This window comes from Cyprinodon tularosa, unplaced genomic scaffold (assembly GCF_016077235.1).
Source record: "Cyprinodon tularosa strain WSP-4 unplaced genomic scaffold, ASM1607723v1 ctg35, whole genome shotgun sequence".
NCBI lineage: Eukaryota > Metazoa > Chordata > Actinopteri > Cyprinodontiformes > Cyprinodontidae > Cyprinodon > Cyprinodon tularosa.
The window spans coordinates 962612-983391 of NW_024039063.1; the positions used below are offsets into that span (position 1 = coordinate 962612).

Sequence of the window (20780 nt, forward strand, 5' to 3'; positions counted from 1 at the left end):
TGGGCTGTCACATTAGTAAAGATGATCCGTATCTTCTTTTTTTTTACTATTTCAAGACCAAAGCAAACTTAACGTTATGTTTTGAATCACGTTTATTAAAAATCTGCTGCAGAATATTTAAAATGCTATTTTCTTCTCATAGCTAATCTTCACCTTTCTTTTATTTTCCCATTTGACTTCGGTATTTGATCCTTTTAGTAGCCCGTGTAGAGCAGGAGTCACACGTGACCCTTGAACAGACCAGTGTAACTTCACGGCCAAGATACTTGTTTGTGCTTGTATTTGCCCTAATCGAAAACTGAGATAAAAGCAGCGAGAACAATACCACTATTCAAAAAGGCTACACTTCACTTCCCTAAAACCCATCATATGAATGAAGAACAAGGATGATTTAAGCATAAATGCACCAAACACACAGTGCATGATTAAATTATATTTTGTGTCAATAGCTTAATGATTCTAATGTTTTCTTCTATCTGCTAAATTATTTGGTTGTTAAATTTTCATTGGAACTACTTTGCCCTGTGAATGACAGAAGGCTGCTCACAGCCTGGTCCTGCTTGACGTTTCTTCCAGCTACAGGGAAGTTTTCCTCTCCAGTGTTGCTGCATGCATGCTTGATGAGAGGGATTGCTGCAAAAGCAATGACACAATGCATGCATCTGTCCACTCTCTGCTTACATGCTCATCCAGAAGGGGCAAATTCTGCAGGTCAGTGACTCAATGCAATTTCATGGTTTTCTCAGATTAAAAAAAAAATGTCCCCAATCTGCTTGTATGATTTGATCAAACTGAGTCCTTAAAGTGCATTCAGATGACATGCGTTGTAAATAATGGGGGAGTGTTGGCCTAGTGGTTAGAGCACTGCGCTTGTTGTCTGATCAATGTTCAATTATTTTTATTATTATTATTAATATCTATCTATTTATTTATCTAGATAGATAGATAGATAGATAGATAGATAGATAGATAGATAGATAGATAGATAGATAGATAGATAGATAGACTATACGTACTGTGTTTTATATTCTTTTAAATGTATGTAATTAACAAAAGAATCAATAACATATTAGACTGCTATCCTAAGAGGCCTGCTAATATTTATCAAATTAATGCATTTTTGGATGAACTCCAAGAACAAAGAACCCAGGCTCTCGCATAAAAGGTTTTACAATGACCTTCTCAATTAATCCCCTCTCCTCTTCCCAGAACCTCTGAATGAATCTTCATTCTCACAGTGAAAAAAATTGCATTTACTTCCAGCTAATGTTTTTTTTTTTTTTTTTTTTTATCTCAACCTACGTAATATTAGTTGGGGAACAGTGGCAAGTTGACAGGAAATTTTATAGACACTTTTGATTAGTTAAATCAGAAATATTTTTTCATGTATTATCAGGGTACTGTGAAAACGCTCATGCTGGGCTACAAAACACAGAGAGCTTTCAGAGGAAAAACAGTATTGTCTTTAATTTTTCTATTATCAGTTCTGTAAGGTTTTTCCCAAGATAAAATATATGAATTTATGACACCTAAATAGATCAGGAACCGTCTATTTCATTATTATGGCTGAACGGAAACTTTATGACAAATATAGCTTTAACTGCTGATATTAAAATAATAATAGCCATGGCTCTAATAGCATTTATTTCAGGCTGAAAGCACAGGTACTGACAGGCACCACACCAAAGCCTGCATTATAGAATAAGAGCAAATCACCCTGCCTGAAGACATAAGTCAGAAAATATTTTACTGTCTGAAATATCTATATCTACCAGCAATAGATGAACTATAATTCTTAAACTATTCCCCTAACAATGAAAGAGCGACATCCAGGAAACACTGCTTGACTCTAAACATGATTCCTCTCATTTTTCTTCATAAGTAGACAACAAACAGCTAATAGAAATGGCTAGAAAAAGGAAGAAAAAAATAATGGTAATTTTGTTAATGTAACTAACTTATAATACCACTAGGGTGCAGGAATTGCGTAAGAATGTCTGATTCAATATTTGCAAGTGTGCAAAATTAAAATGTTTTACTGGAGCTTGTAAATGACTTGTTTCGTTTAAAGATTTGATTAAGAGCCATATTTTTATACAAAGAAGTGAAATCATTTAATAAATATTGATATAAAAAAGTAAAACCATTTAAATTTAACTTACTAAGCCAAGACTGATTTGTGTCCATGTGGATTCATCCTATCACTTCAATTGCAGAATAAAAAATTGTGTATTTACAAAACATGCAGTTGTGCTTGAAAGTTTACATACCCGCCCATTAAAGAGAATTATTAATTCACACTAGTAATTCAAATAACACAAAAATTAAATCATAATAAATGAATAAATATGAACTACATTATAATTTAGTAAAATTGAGGATAATTTGAAAAAATAATCAAAAATAAAATGTCCCAGACCAATTAAAGTACATTGCTCATGAACGGTGAACTTGTCAAAAGGTTTATAAGTCTGACTGAACATTTCAGAAAACACCTGATTTCAGAGAATGCCTAAAAATGTTGCTCAATAAAATTTCAGCTTCACTTGTCTTATTTATTAATGGATACATACAGAATATTTATAGCCTTTTTTCCCTGTGATTTTTTGACGTTCACCCAAATATCAAATTTTTACTCATCTTGTCTTGGTATACTAAAAGCAATTTTTTTTTCTTGTGAAAGTCCCCCTAAACTATTTCAAGAAATATCTTTCTTAATTAGCACCACCTTAATTTGCAATAGCCCCTCCCCTTTTACATCATAAGGTAACGCTACAATCCCATTCTGCAAAGCTTATTATTATTGCCCTGTGATGTGTGCAGGCATGCACATTTAATGAGGGGTAGACTTTTATCTTTGTGCATCCGGGCAGAAACTCACTCTTGGTTTTGACATACGGGTTCTCTGCAGACTTCATCCCAGGGTCGCAAACTCACTGGATTTGCAGTTGTACCGTTTGAGGGCTCAGAACCAGCAGCTCAGCGCCTGTGATGGTGCAGGGCTGCAGCCGTCCTCTGCAGACCGCAAACAGCATCTGGGCGAAGCTTGCAAGGTAAGACATGCTTTACTAACTATAACATACATTCTAAAATAATCTCAGAATTATCAAAGCTACTGTCTATTTACTGTCAAAGTAAATTATCTGCATTAAGATACAACTTTAAAAACTTAATTGATTTTTGTTGCAGTCTATGTAGAAATGACTAAAGATGCACAATTTTTACTTTTTGATACTGTTTTCCAGCTGGCTTGAGGTGTGACCTGTTGATGCAAATTTTGATCTTTTTTTTATTAGCACATGAAAAATAAATGTATATGTTCTGTGGGTTATTTTGCGTCCTAGAGATTAAATGGGAAAAAAATTTTTTAAATCAAAGTTGGAATGTCTCCTCAATGTGTAACATATTTATGAAACAGCTTAGGAAATTAAACATGCAATTAGTCATTGTGTTCATTTAAAGGAGTGGGGGTATTTAAAAAGTTGAATTTAATGACTAGAGGGGGGAAAAATTTGATTTTTCAGTATTTCACATCCTAATCACTAATTAGAGACAATAAAAAGAAAAGAAAAATGAATGAATGAATGACTAATTACACTGTGCATAGTTTCCTTTAACCAGTGTAGTTATTTATCAGATATCAATGCTCAGTAATTAGACATAGTTGACTGTCTCCCATACATGTGATTTTTTGGATTCATTTATTTTTTTATATTTATGCTCATGGGATATGAGACTTTTGCAGAAAACTGTAGTGTTGTTATGTGGCTGTGCCTACCACTAAGAAAAATTAATGTAACAGACCATTGTTTGGAGATTTTGATCATTATTTTATTTATTGTCAATCGGGATCATAATAAATAATTAGCTGTCATTTCATAAGAATTTAGCATCCCATCATTCTCTAATAAAGGGTGAGATAGAGGTATAAAGTTAGATGCTGTGAATTTAAAAAGTACAGGAAATGTCCTTTTACTGAAGATTAAAACTGTTAATGGAATCAGTTTGTAGTTGATTGCCTTATTTGTAAACAAATAAAGCCTGTATTTAATAAAATAATAACAATAGAACTCCTGGGAAACATTAAATTAATTTGTGATCATAGCAGAGCAAGAAAAAAAAACATCTGATCCCTTTGTGGCACAAGTCCAAACCAAATGAAAATTAGTGATGTATAGTGAAAGTTGGTTGCCATGCCAGAATATAGATGTTTGCTTCTTTGTAGCTTTGCATCTACAAGTCCAGCCATGCTTGATGTGCACCTGTGTGTTAGAATATCTGTCTGAGATAAGAGACTTACACCAAGATGGGCAAAGATAGCTTCATGAAATCCTGAGTTTCATGAATTGCCTCTGGCATCGTCTGTGCGTGCAAATGCTTGTAGACATAACATTTAAAAAGTTGCATGTACTTTGTCTTTACAAAGCTCTGAGCATAAACCAGAAGACAAAATTGCATAAATATAAACATAAAAAAACATGCAATTTATATAATTTTTGTAATGCAAGGAAGAAAAAAAAATCACAAGGTGAGGAAAAAGGTGAAAAACACAGCTGAGAATAACAGTGAAAGAAACTGAGAAGACAACACCAGAGGGGTTTATTAAGTCTCAAGTTGGCTCCCTTCTTCTTTGTGCAAGTTTCTTGTATGATTACACCTAAAATATTCTTCTCTGTCACTGTGGGGGAAATGAAATGAGATATCTATAGACTTTGTGTAAAAAGAGACAACCTTTTTCTTTAACCATGGGGAGAGAAGACATTACTCAAAATTTTAATATAGTTTTAAAGGTTTTTAGGGGCAAGCTACTTGATTTTGGCAGAAATATATTCTGGTCTGATAAAACAGAAATTGGAGTGTTTTACCGTAACGATAATTGTTAAACTTGTAGAAAAAGTGTGTAATGCTTTAGGATAGCTTTGAGGCGTGCAGGTGGCAGCGTGGTCCTTTGCCGCATGTTTCCTGTCAGAAAAACAAGCCACTAGTGCTGTAAAATAAAACTCGACCCCCCCCCCCCCCCCCCCCCCCCCCCCCAAAAAAAAAAAGACAGCCTTGAAGCAGTGAAGTACTTTGGTTGTAGTATCTTAGGTGGGACTGATGCACTCATCAAAAAAGATGAAATTTTGCGGATTGATTATCATCAAAAAATAGAGCATGCAAGTCCTCCATAATGGACAAGGACTCTGAACATGAGGGGACATGATGTGCAGCAGCCTAGAAATATTAATTATTTACATAGATTTTAACCAGAGGAATGTAAACTAATGTGTTTGGCTGAAAGTTTGAACACATGGACATTTATGTTTTTAAATAAATGTCCGAAAATGTCTGAAATATCTGATCCCTTTAACAAACACAATCCATTAAAACAATGGAAAGAAAACACATTTGTCTATAAATGGTTTTATGTGTAATAATGAAGGGATGACACAGGAAATAAGAACTGAAAACATGAAATAAGACTGTATGAAGCCAATTCCAAACCAATTTGAATCTTTTGGTCATTGGAAAGTTATCCCGCCCTTTTTCAGCATAAATTTAAACCAGCTGTTTAGTCGTAATTAATGGAATATGCAAGAGGTTTCTCATTAGCAAGGTGCTTTGCAACAATCATATCATACAAATTATTTACTCCACCGTTCACCACAATTTTCTATTCTATCAGAGACACATAGGGATGCCATTGGGGAGTCAATCAACCAAAATAAATGAGATTGAATACAGTCTTAAGTTAAACTGACCTGGCAAATGCCAAAAACCAGCTTCTCCATATGGTATGCCAGAAATGCCAAGAAATCACACTTGGAAAAAATGTTAGAATATTCTCTAAATGATAGACCACGTTTCATGGGCTTTAGAAATGTAAATTGAGCACATACAGTAGTTGTTGTTTTTTCCCCCAGAAGCACAGGCAGGGATTCTTTTCTAAGCCTTCATGTCAACTCTTCACACAAGAAAAAAAAAAATCATGTTTTGCGACAGAACATTTGGACAAGCCAGAACAATACTGAAATTTTGTGGTTTGGTAAGAGGGGATAAAAATGTAACTCAATGAATGTCATTGCAGATACAGTGCTCAGAGGAGGAATGGTACTGCATGTAAATTTAGATCAAATCATGCAGTGGAGCTTTGTTTCAGAATAAGATACTCTGCTTTACATGATTGAAAAAAGATAAATGACAAGCATGTTGAGACATTTTTGATAATCTGTAGATAAATAGAGAGGATTTAGCAACAAAACAACGGTCCCAAACATGTAGCCAAGGATACTCAGCTATTTTGAATGAAATCCAATAAAGTGGTTGAAATACACCATGTGAAAGAGATTATTGTTTTTATTTTCGGTGGCGAAGGCCTGAAATGGTAATAGTGACATGATGAAGGATATATATTTAATGGAACTAAGACACAGAGAAAACGAGGGTGACAATATCTCGATTTCAAGCGGTACCCAGGTAGAATCTTTGCTGAATCAAAAAGGGCATATGTTATTTAAAAAAAAAAAGTTCCCAAATCTGTGGGTAAGTCATGATGACTTTGATCTGGCAATCCTTGAATATGGACACAGTTGAAAGGACTCATAAAATGTTTTAGATTGATTCCTTCTCTCATTCCACATCATTCCAGATCACATTTGGCTTGATTTTTATTTATCTCATTGCATCGATTACGGGGGTTATTGCATCTGGTTTAATTATGTCATTAGGCTCATTAGAAATATATTTGATGAGAAAAATGTTGACCTACTCAATCTGTACCTTCACCATTTAAAAACAGGTATACATTTTCATTTATAAAACCCACAGGCAAGCAAGTTCTTAGTAGCTGTAGATGTGGTCCTCTGACAAGCATCTAAATACAGGAAAGGATGGGATTAACAGTCAGTGGTTACAGATAAAAACCAATCAGATAACTACAAATATAACTCAAAGATGTCTTGTTTTAAAAAACAGCTTTTACAGCAGCCAGTTTGAAATTGTAAAGATATATCTAGCTCATTAGGGACATGACTAAAATATCACTCTATTGTGGCTGCAGTTTTGATTGTATGGTTACAGAAAAGCACTGTTGCATTATGGGAAACTTTGCTGCAAATGTAAACTCACCACTCCTGTGCAGGAATTGGTCTTGTCTTATTTAGACCGGAGAGTCATAAGCCTGGTTTATGCCTGACAAAATGCTTAATATTTGGGTTGTAAAGGACAAATTAAAAGCATTCTTACTTCTAATCTAAAGTCAAACTTCTTGCTAGTTTGTAACATTAATCCAGTTGCATTTTGAGTGAAAAAAAATTGGGTTTAGAAAACTTATGCTTTTGTTCAAGCTTCTGTTTTTTGGTAGTGTCATTTGCCCCCTTTAGTACAAACTCCTCACAACACCCTGCTGAGTAAGAGGAGCTGGCGCGTTCTGGATGGTGGTGATGCTGATGTTATTTTTGCAGCCTAATTTAATCTTCTAGGTTCTTTGTCACTCTAATGTGATTGGTAAAATGGATGCCCTTGGACTATAGAGGGCAGCCAATGCTGGCATAAGTGAGTGGTTAAGTAAAAGGAAAAATTACCCTCTGATGCTTCTTTAGGTGCTCTGCTCTCCAAGTTTGTTCTCTGCCATAGTTACTTTGGTATGTAGCAAGTATTTGTCAAACAGCCAGGCCTGTTTGGATCATAAAACGAGTTAGTCTATTTATATTCTAGGATAAAGTGGATGCTGTGACTGTGCTCCAGAGACATGTGGTCATGGGAAACAGCCGAGGTCAAAAAACAGGAAGAAGAGAGAAAGAGGAACTCTTGAGGGACGGATTAAGGGATCGGTTTATACTTTAATAGTGAGCATATTATTACAAAATTCCCTTGTTTTAATTTAACCCCAGCAGTCAAACACCATAAGTCAGTTTGTATGTAATTTTGCTCTCCTTTCCCTTAGTGCTCAGATTGTATCCACGAATTTGGTGACCTCCTTTGTTATCTTCCAGGATTTTCCTAACAGCCATGTGTAACCCCTTAAGGTTTTATGAGATAAACCACTGATAGTTGGGTAGGAGCTTCAGTGTGGCAAAATGAAACACATCTGTTCGGTAGTCTTTGCTACTCAGTCATAACTTCCATCATCTGGCTAAAAGATGCACTGAAACGTCTTGATGTCAGTAGTAAAAGACAAACAAGGAGACAGAGTGGTTTCACTGGCATCCGGGTGCTGCACTTACCTCTCACTTAATTCCAGTCATTAAATCTCTTAGACTCGATGGCTCAGCTTTGATCACAAAGGCACAGTTTCACTTAAATTTGCTCCCTGTACCTAATGTCTTTTTTAAAGAAGTGAAAGTAATAACGCCAATAGGCACAGCTGTGGCAACCGAGAGAAATTTACAAAAGTGTACACAAAGTTTTTTCCAGCTAGTTAAAATGTGCTTATGCTATTACTTGTTATACTATAAAGCAGATTTTTGCAGAAGGTCTTTTTTGTTGAAGTCAATGAAAGGCATCTACCTTAAGCCAGATGTAACTTTAGATATTGTAAGTAAATAAAAAAAAGGCAATAAAAAAAAAATGTAAATACTTGATGACTCACTGAAGGTTTTTTAAAGAATAAATTAAATTTGGAAATGTCTTAAAGGTCAGACTTTTCTATTTAAATTTTGACTAATTCAGGTCTCCCCTTTTAAAACAATTGGATATGCAATCACAAAACAGGACCAAATCTGAGGCAACCAGACTTGCGCTCAGTTTCTCTAAAGAAGCTCTGACATCTGTTCAAAAATCTTTGTCAATGCCCTAAGAGCCCATAAAATGGATTTTTGTGATATTTTTTTAACCCCAAAACTCAGTATGCTGAGAAAATGCTGTTTTACAAGGTGTTTAAAGGATTTTAAAATGTAGATTTTAGTGTAAATACCCCAAAAAAGTTTAAAAAAAAACAAAACACTGCACTTTGTTTTCCAAGTTTGAAGACTTGGAATCCATCCAGAAAGCTTTCTCAATTCAAGATGTCTACTCCAGACATTTTTAATTGAGAAAGCTTTCTAGATGGGAAGCGAAACGTCTTCAAACTTGGAAAACAAAGTCCAGCGGTTTGTTTTTAAGGTTTTTTTTTTTTTTTTGTAATGACTATGGCTTGGATGACTGAGAATCTTCACCAGCATTTCAGTTTTAATGCACTTCATGGATATTTGTGTGTGTTCTCCCTGCAAATTAATAGTCAAAGACAGTTAGGCTAAGACTGGGCAATGTTAATTATTTAATTGTTTTGTTGGTATACTGGGGATTTCTCTCAAAAAAAGTTGTATAAAATTGATAATCCAAAAATTTGAACTGTGGTTCTTAAAAAGCATTAAACATCCTTACGTTGAATGTAACTATATAGGTTTCTTTATACTTCTTTAAGCTTTAAATCTATTTTTTATCATAAAATGTTGTGGTTACCAACCTTATAAGTTTTTTACAACAAAGACAAAATGTATTATTCAGCATTAAATTGGATTTAATCTAAAATGCATTTTTTCTGCATTGAGGCAAACATGTTATGTGTATGAGATTAATAGTTCACAGCAATTTCCAACATTATATGCAATTGGCTCTACATCAAACTGATTTGCAGTACAGTTCAGGATGTTATTAGATGATGCATTAGCTGGAACGAAAAATGTTAGGGAATCCTCATGCACTCTCGCAACATCAGCATAAAGTGCATCTTGGATACTATAAAGAAATTGCAAATGGTGCTAAAAGCTTTGTACAAGAGTGTGTGCAGAATTGTTAATAAAAATATGCCCTTATGAGGTACAAATAGTCCAATGCAAGCAGTACAATATGATGAATTTGTGGATAATTACTTTTGTCCCAATATATCTTGATAGTGATGATGGTGATATAATGATGATGATGATGATGATGATGATGATGATGATGATGATGATGATGATGATGATGATGATGATATAGATTCTAAGAGGAAAACAAAGCACCCAATTTTTTGTCTTTTCCTGCCCGACACATAACTTTAGAGATTTAGAGAAGCTGATATTACAGAACATATCAGGATGAATGAGGCAGAGGTATGACTGAATGAAATGGTGTCCAATCTTCCATTAGGTTAAACTAGATACAGTGGTAGACCCTGACAGATGTCCATCTTCTCTATGAGCTCTCCTCCTCTAACAAACACATTCATAGAATAGACCAAAAAGGCAAATGGTTCCAGATGATGGATGGATGTGAAAGAATCCTAGAGAGCTGTGGGTCTGATAACCTTTATTGACATCACACATTTTCCTGTGACATCTTGAAATGAGCTTGGATGGGGTGAGGGGTTTACCACACGTCCTCGGCATCAGCAGTAACGCTTTCTTTGTTCTGTTTTTACTGATGTCATGTTCCCACACACACTGAGTAGCAATGCACGTAAAACAAGAGGACTTTAAAACCTTCAGCATCCATGTGTGCCCTGCCACCCATGTCACGCAGCACATGCAGGTCACACTCATCTCTACTGCATACAGACAGATAAAGTAACCATAAAATAAAGTTTGAGTTACTTTGTTGTATGCATCCTTCACTATTGTTTAATTATTTCTATTTTATCTTATATAGAATGAAACCATGAGCATAAGGAAACACAAATGTTGAGTTACTGAAACCGATCATTAACTGCATTAGTTACAGTTTACAGTAGCTGCCTTATTATCATGAGAACATTTTGTGAAAAAAATACCTTTAAACTTTTTTATGGAGAATAATCTAAAAGAAAGAATGTTTGTGTAGAAGAGAATAAATATGAAACACGCTTTCAAAGTGCGTAATCCCCTATGCTTCTAAGGCCTGAGCAGAATAAACTGGAATAGACTGGATTTTATACATCAACTGCTTGCCAATTTGTCTTCAGAGAAATGTTTTATCACAATGCATACATCAATATCTGAACAAGAAGCAGGACGATTTTAATCTCTAGATTGTTTTTATTGCCTTATAAAGTAACTGATGTAAAGCTCTTGTTAAACTTTGTTTTGCAGTAACATCAATATTTACAGTTTTATCATATTATGCTTGTTACTTTTTGTTTCCCTTGTTATTTTTTGTAAAACATTATTTGGTTAGCAATATTAGCACAGATTACAACAACATATTAAAGCACTCTTTGTTTTACCTCACACCTCAGGAACAGTGTTTAATTCTTGGTGTTGTTCTTATTGTTAAGACCGAGCCGCCATCACAGGGAGTGTTTGGAACTCTAACATTTATTCTAAAGACTAAAACGTTGAGTGTTAAATACTTGAATTAGTTTTCTGTGCAATGTTTCAGCTGAAACATGCTAAAAAAGCTGAAGTTTTAAATGTTTAATATATATTCCTTTGCATGTATTTTCCCCAGCTGAGACAAAAATTTGGGCCAATTTAGTCTTGTTGACCTAGATATTAAAAACCTGTTGCCCATTCAGTCCTTTTTAAACCCTAGCCTTGCCATTGCATCATGGTTTTGCCCTTATGCATTGACATTTGCTTGTGATCCATTTAAAGCTGTTGATGGTACTGTAATTTACCAGATTAAAACAATTCGTGTCATATTATGAAAAATTGCTCAACTCAATTATTCAAGGTTTCATTAAGCAATTGAAAACTAAAATCAAACACTGCAAAATATGTAAATCTAAATAAACCATTTTTCTTAAAATAGGTGGAGTTTGTCTTGAATTGAGGAGGTAAGTGAGACACTTTGCCAATGGGTTAGTGTTAAACCCTAATGGGTTAGGGTTTTTGAGAGTAAAAATGCTCATATCATTGGCAAATAATCTTATTTTCCTACTCAAATCAAGGGTAAATACACTTAAATTAAGATTTTTTTTTTTACTTATTTCTAGACTTTTTGCAGTGAAGCAGGAATTAATTGACATTTTCTGTTCAAGCTGTTCCTGGTGCAGATTTTCCTTTTTTTTCCTCCTGAGAAAATGTAGTGAATGTAAAGTATTCATGTCAGGGTGTGTTGTCCAAAAAGCCTTAAAGTAAACTAATGAATTCCATTGCATTTAGCTGTGAAAGGCCACTTGGCAAGAGTGATGAGAGGGAGGGATAAGTTGTTTTAATGTCTGTATCTAAGATTAAGTGAAGCAACTGCCTTAAACATCTACTCAAGCATTTTGAGAAAGTAAAGAAAAATGTTTTTCCTCTAATTGTTTTACTCTGTGTTTGTTTTTATTTAATTTTAAAACCTTAACTGAAATTATCAGTGAAACCGTAAAATTAAATGATTTTATCCTTTATGTGTTTCAGGGTCCATTCAAGGGAGACGTTTTTAGCTGTAAAGCTTTCTTGCATCTGTTTGCATTCCTGTGTGGTTAAATGCATCACCATGAAGCACCAATCTATATCCCGCTGGCTGAGCCAACTTGGACTGCCTCAGTACTGCGTGGTGTTGGAGCAGGAATATGATGGTGTAGAGGTAATACAAGCATTTCACATTATTTAATGAATGTAGATTCAATGCAACTAGATTATATCTAGGTCCAAGGACCAAGGTTTATGAACTTGATTTGATTCTGGGCCAGTTGCGATATCCCTTATCGTATTTTGCATACACTACTGATCTGTCCTTTGGGGAACAGCAGTATAGATTAATGCTCCTTTAGGAAAAAGGCATAAGAACTCCAATTTATAGTGTGCTGAAAGCCATATAAAGGGAACAGTAGATGGAGGAAAGTGTGGTGGTCTTTTAGACAAAATTGTGGTGAAAAACTAAAAATGTAAACCACTGTTTGAACGTCATCAAACCCAGTAGTGGCAGCATCATGCTGTTAGGACCTTTTTTCAGCAGTGACAGAGAAAATGGTTTACAGTGGATGGGAAGATAAACAGAACTAAACACAAACCCCCTTCAGAGCAACAGTGGCCTTATTTGCTATCAGAGCAACAGAGCAATGGTTTAGCTTAATATACACTGTTAGAAGAGCATAGTTCAAGTTTAGCCCAAACCCAGAATAATAATGTGTGGGAAGACTTGAGATGCTGTTCAGAGAAGCTCTACATTCAACGTCGCTGTGCTTAAGCTATTTTCCAAATATCAATTGATAGATTGTCTTAAGATGATCAAACCTTTGATCTATAACATAGATAAAGAGGTATTTTCATATAGATTAAATATTATATCAGTAGTTGTAGCTGCAATATAATGCAAAGTGAAGTTCAGGAGGTGTGAATACTTTTACGAAGGGGCTTTAAATTCTGTGTTTTATGTCCTAAGTAAAATGAATCTTTCCTTTAAGGGAAGTTTATTCATTTGACTCTCAAACCTTTTGAAACTCACCTCTGTCTGTTTTTTATTCTCCATTTTCTTCAGATGTAATTAAAAGCCAAAGTCAGCAGTCTAAAGAATAGTCTTGAATGAAAGTATTTTGGAAAAACAAGGCACTTACTTGTTGCTCTGAGTTTAATGACTTTAAGCACCTAATGCTAAAGTTTAACTGAGAATTAAAAAAAATCTCACTCTCCAGGGTTGCAGTAACGGTTGTGTTGGAAATCCTCTCTAGTCTAAGAATGCCCGTGTGAAGAGTGAAGGTTTTTAAGAGTGTTTCCCACAGCAGTTTAATAAAGCAGCCTAATAAAACTTGATCGGGGGCCTATTACACTGAATGGCCCTATTGGTGTGGAGGCTATTTGTACATGTAGACATTTACCAGCTTCATTCTGAATCTTGCACTGCTATTGGCTGAGAGATGAGATTGATGAGGCTGTGTAAAACATTAGTTATTCCATTACCTGCTGCTAACGTTTTTCTTAAGCGCAGTGCATTAGAGAATGGAAAACTAGTAGTGTGAAGAATGGAAAATAATGTAAAAAATGAAGACAAGAAAACATGTTCTATTCTCGAGCAACCATAGCAGACCTCAGGAAGATGCTGAATATCTTTAAGTTTGGAAAATTCAATTCAATTCAAGTTATCTATATAGCGCCAGTTCACAACATATGTAATCTCAAGGTACTTTATAGTGACAATTCAACCAGATCATACAGTTGGATTGGTTCAAAGTTTTCTTTCTAAGGAAAGCCTGTTGATGGCATCAACTCATTTACTTTTCAACAATCCCTCACACCAAGCATGCATGTAGAAACAGTGGAGAGGAAAACTCTTGTTTAACTGGAAGTAACCTCCAGCAGAACCAGGTTCAGTGTTATTGGCCATCCTTCAAGGCTGACTGGGGTTCAAGGAGATGGAAGCAGACATACAGAAAGAAGCCGAGATAACAAAGGTAACTTAACCAGCTCCACAGGCGGCCCCATCCAGGAAACACACATAGCCATACAGACGAACTCCGAGCCCAGTTCCCATGTCAGAGGCAAAAAAGAGCACTATAGTTAGTCATATTAAGAGAAACAGGACTACACTGAAAAACAGGCCAAGCTTTAACATCCATGAACAAAGGTGTTGATGGCAGCAGCACAGCTGATATTTCTCTCCAGGATGGTGTCACAGAACAGATCAGCTGAAGCTACTATGATCAGAAAAAGCAGAGAGAGCATAATGTTAGAGGTTGAACTAACAAATACTGCAGAATGGGAATAGAAATTGAATGAAGCAGAATGATGAAAAATGACCTCTATATACTCCAGCAATCTAAGCCTATAGCAGAATAACTATAGAGATAGCTCAGGATAACCTGAGCACTCTAACTGGCTAGCCTAGCCTTTAAAGAAGACAAAGTATCTGCCTTACGAACTAAAAGTGGTAGTTGGTTCCACAGGAGAGGAGCCTGATAACTAACAGATCTGCCTCCCATTCTATTTTTAAAAATTCTAGGAACCACCAGTAAGCCTGCAGATTGAGAGCAAAGTGCTTTGTAAGGAACATGAGGAACAATCACATCTCTGCTATAAGACTTAGCTTGGTCATTTAAGGCTTTTTGTTAATAAATGTTGAATTTTGCTGTATTTGTTTAATAATTATTGCTTAAAATCAAGTCTAAATTAAATAAAGTATTACAGGAGCTATTACAGTTGTCTATTTATCATAGCCTTTAAAACAAAATTTAACTTTAATCTCCTTTTTTTTACAATTTCTATGTTATAATTAGCTTAGAGTAGCATTGTGTAACTCCTTCTGTATGTTGTAACAACAATATTGAGTTCAGTGGCTCAAAGATAATCAGGCTTATTATGAAAACAACCATTTTCCCCTAAATCGACTAGATATCATACAACCACCAAATTCCAACATGTACATATTGCAAAAGACTCTTAATGCTTTTATTCATAGTGTGTTATGTTTTTAGCACTCATTTCGATGTTTTGTTAATGCATCACAAAAACAGAAACAACAGCTGCTTTTATTTTAAATTCATATGAAAGCAGGGCATTTTCTTCTTTTATTTTTCCAAAAATTACTGCATGGATTTTATTTTTTATTTTTTTATATATATATATATATATATATATATATATATATATATATATATATATATATATATATATATATATATATATATATATATACTGGTATTCACATAAGTCTCATTTTCAAAAGAGACTTATTTATATAAAACAAAACAAGCAATAAAAAAGGAACAAACAAAAAAATACAAAGCAGTACAATTCCAACAATTAGATAAGCTAATGAGATATGGCTTAAAAACAAGAGCTGGTTGCATCAGAAAGTGTAGTTTTTTCTCAAACATGTGAAATTTATGTGAATATATTTGTCACACAAGCACTCTGATAATTTTATTGGATTTTGGAATTTTATGGAATTTTATGGATGTAATACAATGACAATTGATTTAGATTTTATATATAAAAACAAGTTTGAACAACACAATGTTCATTTATAATAGATTCAGCTAAAATCTGCTTGATTAAGTGGGTATTGTCCAGAGGCATTCCTGCATCACTGCCCTGTCATTTGAATCTCCTAATTCATTCATTCAGTTTTTTTTTATCAACCCAAACATTTACCCAAGCAAAACCAACATCCTTGGACTCCTGTATCAACTCTCTAAAGTAGTAGCATGAGAGTTTATTTTGTTGTTCAGCTCAGTGTGATCTGGAAGAGAATAACAAAAGTCAACATGTCAACTTGCTGTTCTGTTCAACAGGAGATGAGAAAGATCACAGGAGGGAAAGATGGAGGGACAGATATGCCTGCTATCTGCTTTTGTAGAGACTGCTTTTTAGCCAACATGTTATTACTAACCTGTCTGGGCATGTTAACTGCAGTGATCAGCTGGAAAGCTGTATTTTTTGTTTTTCTATTCAACCATATATTGTACTTCTGCAGTTTTTGTCCATATTTGTCACATAAAATTTCTCCTATTGTACAGATTTATTGTTTTTAGTTTTTTTTCTTTGGTTTTGTGGCAGCCTTGGGTGGAAGTTATGTACCCTTGGTTGTTTCCTCATAACTTTTGAAATACTGCGTTAATTATTTACTCCTCTGCATAATTTTCTTAATTGATAATGTTGATGGGTTTGCCAGCTGTCTGCTTCCTTTATGTGTGTGTCGGAGAAATAAATCAGTTCTTATCATAATAAAAAAAAAGTATTTTTTTTGGAGAATCTTCAAGCAGAAGATTTTATTTCGAGTGGGGTTAACTACCTGTGAAAGCAGGCGCTATGTCACTTAACAACTGGTGTCTGGTAGAGGTGTTCAGAAAAGAGGTCTCTGTCTGCTTCAGACTTTAATTGAGTCAATGGTAATGAGCGCTGAAGGTGTGTTTGTTCATGTGCTTAGAGATTGTAATGACAGGAAGGCACACTTTTGGGGTGGTCACTAGGGTTTTTCTTCAACTGTTCTGGAGCCACAAAGCTGCCTGGACTGATTGTTTTTCAACATCCTCAATGAAAAAGATTGTTGTCCTGTGTTTTTTACTAATTTGATTGAGGACTAATGCTTTTTTTATTAGCTGAACAAATGCAACAATTCTTGTTTTACTGTCTACTGACTACCTGGAAAATGCCTAAATGTATATATTTGATGCAGCTTGTTTGTATGGTGGGCTGTTAAGCATGCAGAGGTGTTTAACTGTAGCAATGCTTTTGGGAAAATAAGAAACTTTGCATCATTTAACATGCAGTGTGTTGATTGATATTTAGTTTTTTTTTTCTTCCACTTATGAGATCTAAAGTAGGATGTTAAATGTAACTTCTTTTGTCTCAGTAGACAAGAGTAACAGGGGGCAACAGGGCTGATTGGGTTGTCATCCTGCAAGATTAGAAGGTTCCCAGTCACATGTTGATGTGTTCTTGCCAAGGTGTTTAACACCTTAAAGCTGGTTTATACTCAGAAACCAGGTCGTCTGCGTGTGTGTTGCAGTGAACGCAAATATGACCCCGCCACTTCCGCTGAGTCTCTGGTGCACCTCTCCAAAATTGTAGATGACCGCAGACAGGAGGCCTCTGATTGGTCAAATCTACATCCGCTCTACACTATGCGCGTTTCCCGTTTGGTACCCTACCTTATTTGGTTTGTATGACCACCGTTGTGGAAAACAAATCGTGAATGTGGACCAGCTAGAAAAGAGAGGTACGCAAGAATGCTGGGACCTTGTTTTCCACCTGGATTCCCGCTCTTTTTCGCCCTCATGTCCCTCCATTGTCACACAAACTTGCCCCCACTTCATCACCGTCTCAGCCGTATCTAGACCCACAGCTAGTTGGTGATTGTCCCTCTTGCGTTGTGGTGTGGAGTAACATAAAATCAAACATGCTTGATTTTCTCCCGACCTCATGATTCCTGATCGGGAGGTGGTCGTGAGAGGCTGATCACCGCTTGTAACCCTCAGTACACTATACGACTCACGACGCACGATCAGGCTGAAAGTCGGGCTGATCAAAAGATTCTTGCATGACTGGAAAATCGCCCCGAAAATCGCACAGTGTACGCCGGGCTTTAAAGTGACTAAACCCAGCAGGACTGCAGGCCTCAGCACTCCTCCATCTTCTGACCCACAGCTCTCTGATATTCAACGCCTGGCCCACAGACCAAGATCATGGCTTTGGGATGGGGGTTTGTTTTGCTCTAACTACTGCTGATGTGTTTGGAACCATTAACTGTTATGAAAACCCTTCTGCACCTGAGCTTTACGTGCATGGCCGATGGGATGAGATTGTGAGATGTTATGTTCCACATAATTTGAAGAGCCCCAGCCAACCCTGACAGCATCTTGATCTTGTCAGTCATGAACTTCACAGATGTAATGGTGCTTTTACCCTTGAAAGTTTTCCCTTCCTCTGCAAATGGTATCATGTCCATTATGAAAAAAGGCCCTGTCCCAAAAATTAAGATTATTGTATTTAAAAGCATTTGCAAACTCTGATCTAAAGTCTTTCTTTTGAAGTTGTAGCTTCTTCCTTTCTAAGTATTTCCAACACACATCAGTGCTGAGCTGATTTACCAGCTTCAGCATCTTTACAACATATTTATGTTCTGTGGTGAAAAATAATTATTTGAAAAGCTAACTGGGTTTTTTTTTTTTTTTTTTTTTTTTTTTTTTTTTTTTTAGGCATGCAGGAATTTTACCTACTGGTGACCTAAACTTGTGGAGCTCCACATTTCCCTTCATAACATCTTGCCTAAATATTTCTTGATTAGTTTTCCAACCTATTATACGAAGGATAGGTGTGTTGTAGGGCTGAAACAATTGATCTGATTAATCATGATTATTGAAATAACCGCAGTAATCGATTAATCGTTAACTGGAGTATAGAGACTCTAAAACGTGCCTTAAGCTGACAGAGCAGTAATTATACAAAATTGTAAAAAAAAAATATATATATATATATATATATATATATGTCAACATTTTGCATTTAAGATTTTCTTTAAATCCATTTCATCTGTTAACATGCTCTACCCAGCCTCCGCAAGTGGAAAAGTTTTAGTTTCATCTGGTTTGATTTCGTAAAAAGTCTTCTTTAAAGAACCTTTGGCAATCTGATTACTAATTGAAAAAATAATCGACAGATTAATCAATTTGCAGAATAATCTTTAGTTGCAGCCCTAGTATGTTGCATCAATGTATGCAAAGTTTTGAATTTTAAACTAAACATCAGAAATGATCATTAAAGTTCCCCATTACCTTTGGCATTTAGCAATCAGAAATCACATTTGTAACCCTAAACGGACCTTAGACAAGAATAGTTACTATTAATAATCCATGCTGGGTTGTGATGAAACACTTAAATTTGATTCCATTCTAGTAAAATAAAGTTTTTATTTTTAATACCATGTATATAAATCTTTCAGTTGTATGTTTAAGGTAATCTTGCTTTGTGATGCTTTCCAGGATCTGCTCCATCTCTCAGAATATGACCTCCTGGAGCTTGGCGTCCACAATCATCTCCATCGGCTGCACCTCCTGACTTCCCTGCATCTCCTTCAAGAGCGAGAGAAGAGGAGAGGTACTCGGTTTGTTTTATACAAAAAAACTTAGCAGACAAACTAGAAAGATCTGTTATCCCAACCAGTTTTGAGTCCCTTTCTGCTTAAAAAGTGGCTAATCAGATGGAGAGAGATAGCATGACTCTCATGTGGGGACATGCTTATGCCTTGGGGTTCTGCTGAAGGAGAGAGTGTTTTCTGGCTGAGGACATTACTGTCTCACACATACAAAGTCTCACACACCTATAAAAGTGATTAAACCCAGCAGGACTTTGGGCCTCAGCACTCCTCTGTCTTCTGACCCACAGCTTTAGGTGACACACAGAGACAAGCAGCTTTGTTTGCACCGTTTTCACTGAATAACACTCCAAAGTCTCTATGTCATCCAAGTGACTGAGTCATGCATGAAACAACATTATAACAGTTAATCTTTTTTGTCAACAACGCTGTTAGCAAACAAGATGAAAGGCTGACATCATCTAGAATAGAGAATCAAATGAGCAATTCACAATCAAAACAAATCATAGTGTTGATTGCATTGCCTCAAAAACCATCCCGTCTCTCTTGGTTGCGCTGAACATTTTTTAGAGGGCATCTTTCTCTAAGCAGTTGTAGAAACCAAGGATGACAAAAAGTTTCACATCTGATTTTCAACCCTGTAATTTTCCGGTCTGACTGGACTGACATGACTTATATAAAACTACACACCACGTTGAAATAGATCTGAATTCTTTATATTTAAATGTGTTTGACAGACCATGAGTTTAACTGAATTACTTTTGTCACTATTTCTGTCTTGGAAGTTTTCACAGAAGTTAAAATAGGATAGAAGAAGTCACTAAGGTTGGCTACTTCAGATGCAAGTGCTCAAAGAAAGAAGGTGGGAGGTGAAGGGAATGTACTTTGAGCTTCACAGGAGGTCTTTCAGTAGCAACACTAAGCAATATTTCAGGGTTCTTTTGATCCAGTTCTAATAAGCTTATTAAGAAGGAAACTTTCCAGTCTTGTCTTAAAAAAGAAATCCTGTCAGCCTCTTAAGTCTAAAGAAAATTTTGTAAAGTTAATTTAATTTGTACTTTTATTAATAAAAACTATTTCTTCTTCATTAACTTGAGGTTGTAAACAGAGGTCTATATTTTACGGTTTAAATGTAGTTTCAGCCAATATAATCTTTTCCATTCTTTGTGTCTACATCTGCCAGGTACTTTCCTTGTTGGCAGAGATAAATTGCAGCAGTCCAATTAGAGATACCTCAGTAAGAACAATTACAGGTTATAATAGCAGAACTGGCTCCTACATGTTCATACTTCACACATATTCAAGCCCTTTTGGTTTTAGGTTTTGTGTACTTTCTGCTGTTGATGGTGAAACCAATCTCTGCATATTTATCATGACTGGTTTTTGTCATTTCCAAGTAACAACAA

At 35.5% G+C, this 20780-nt stretch overlaps 1 protein-coding gene across 1 annotated transcript in view; it reads left to right on the forward strand.

Moving 5' to 3' along the window:
• Window positions 1–2907: 2907 nt before the first annotated feature.
• The window catches only part of bcar3 (BCAR3 adaptor protein, NSP family member), an 83912-nt gene continuing 66039 nt past the window's right edge, over window positions 2908–20780 (forward strand). The window contains exons 1-3 of the mRNA XM_038295020.1: window positions 2908–3053; window positions 12261–12429; window positions 19262–19376. Coding sequence (XP_038150948.1) covers window positions 2992–3053; window positions 12261–12429; window positions 19262–19376 — 346 coding nt within the window. The 5' untranslated portion in view covers window positions 2908–2991. The remainder of the gene's footprint in view (window positions 3054–12260; window positions 12430–19261; window positions 19377–20780) is intronic.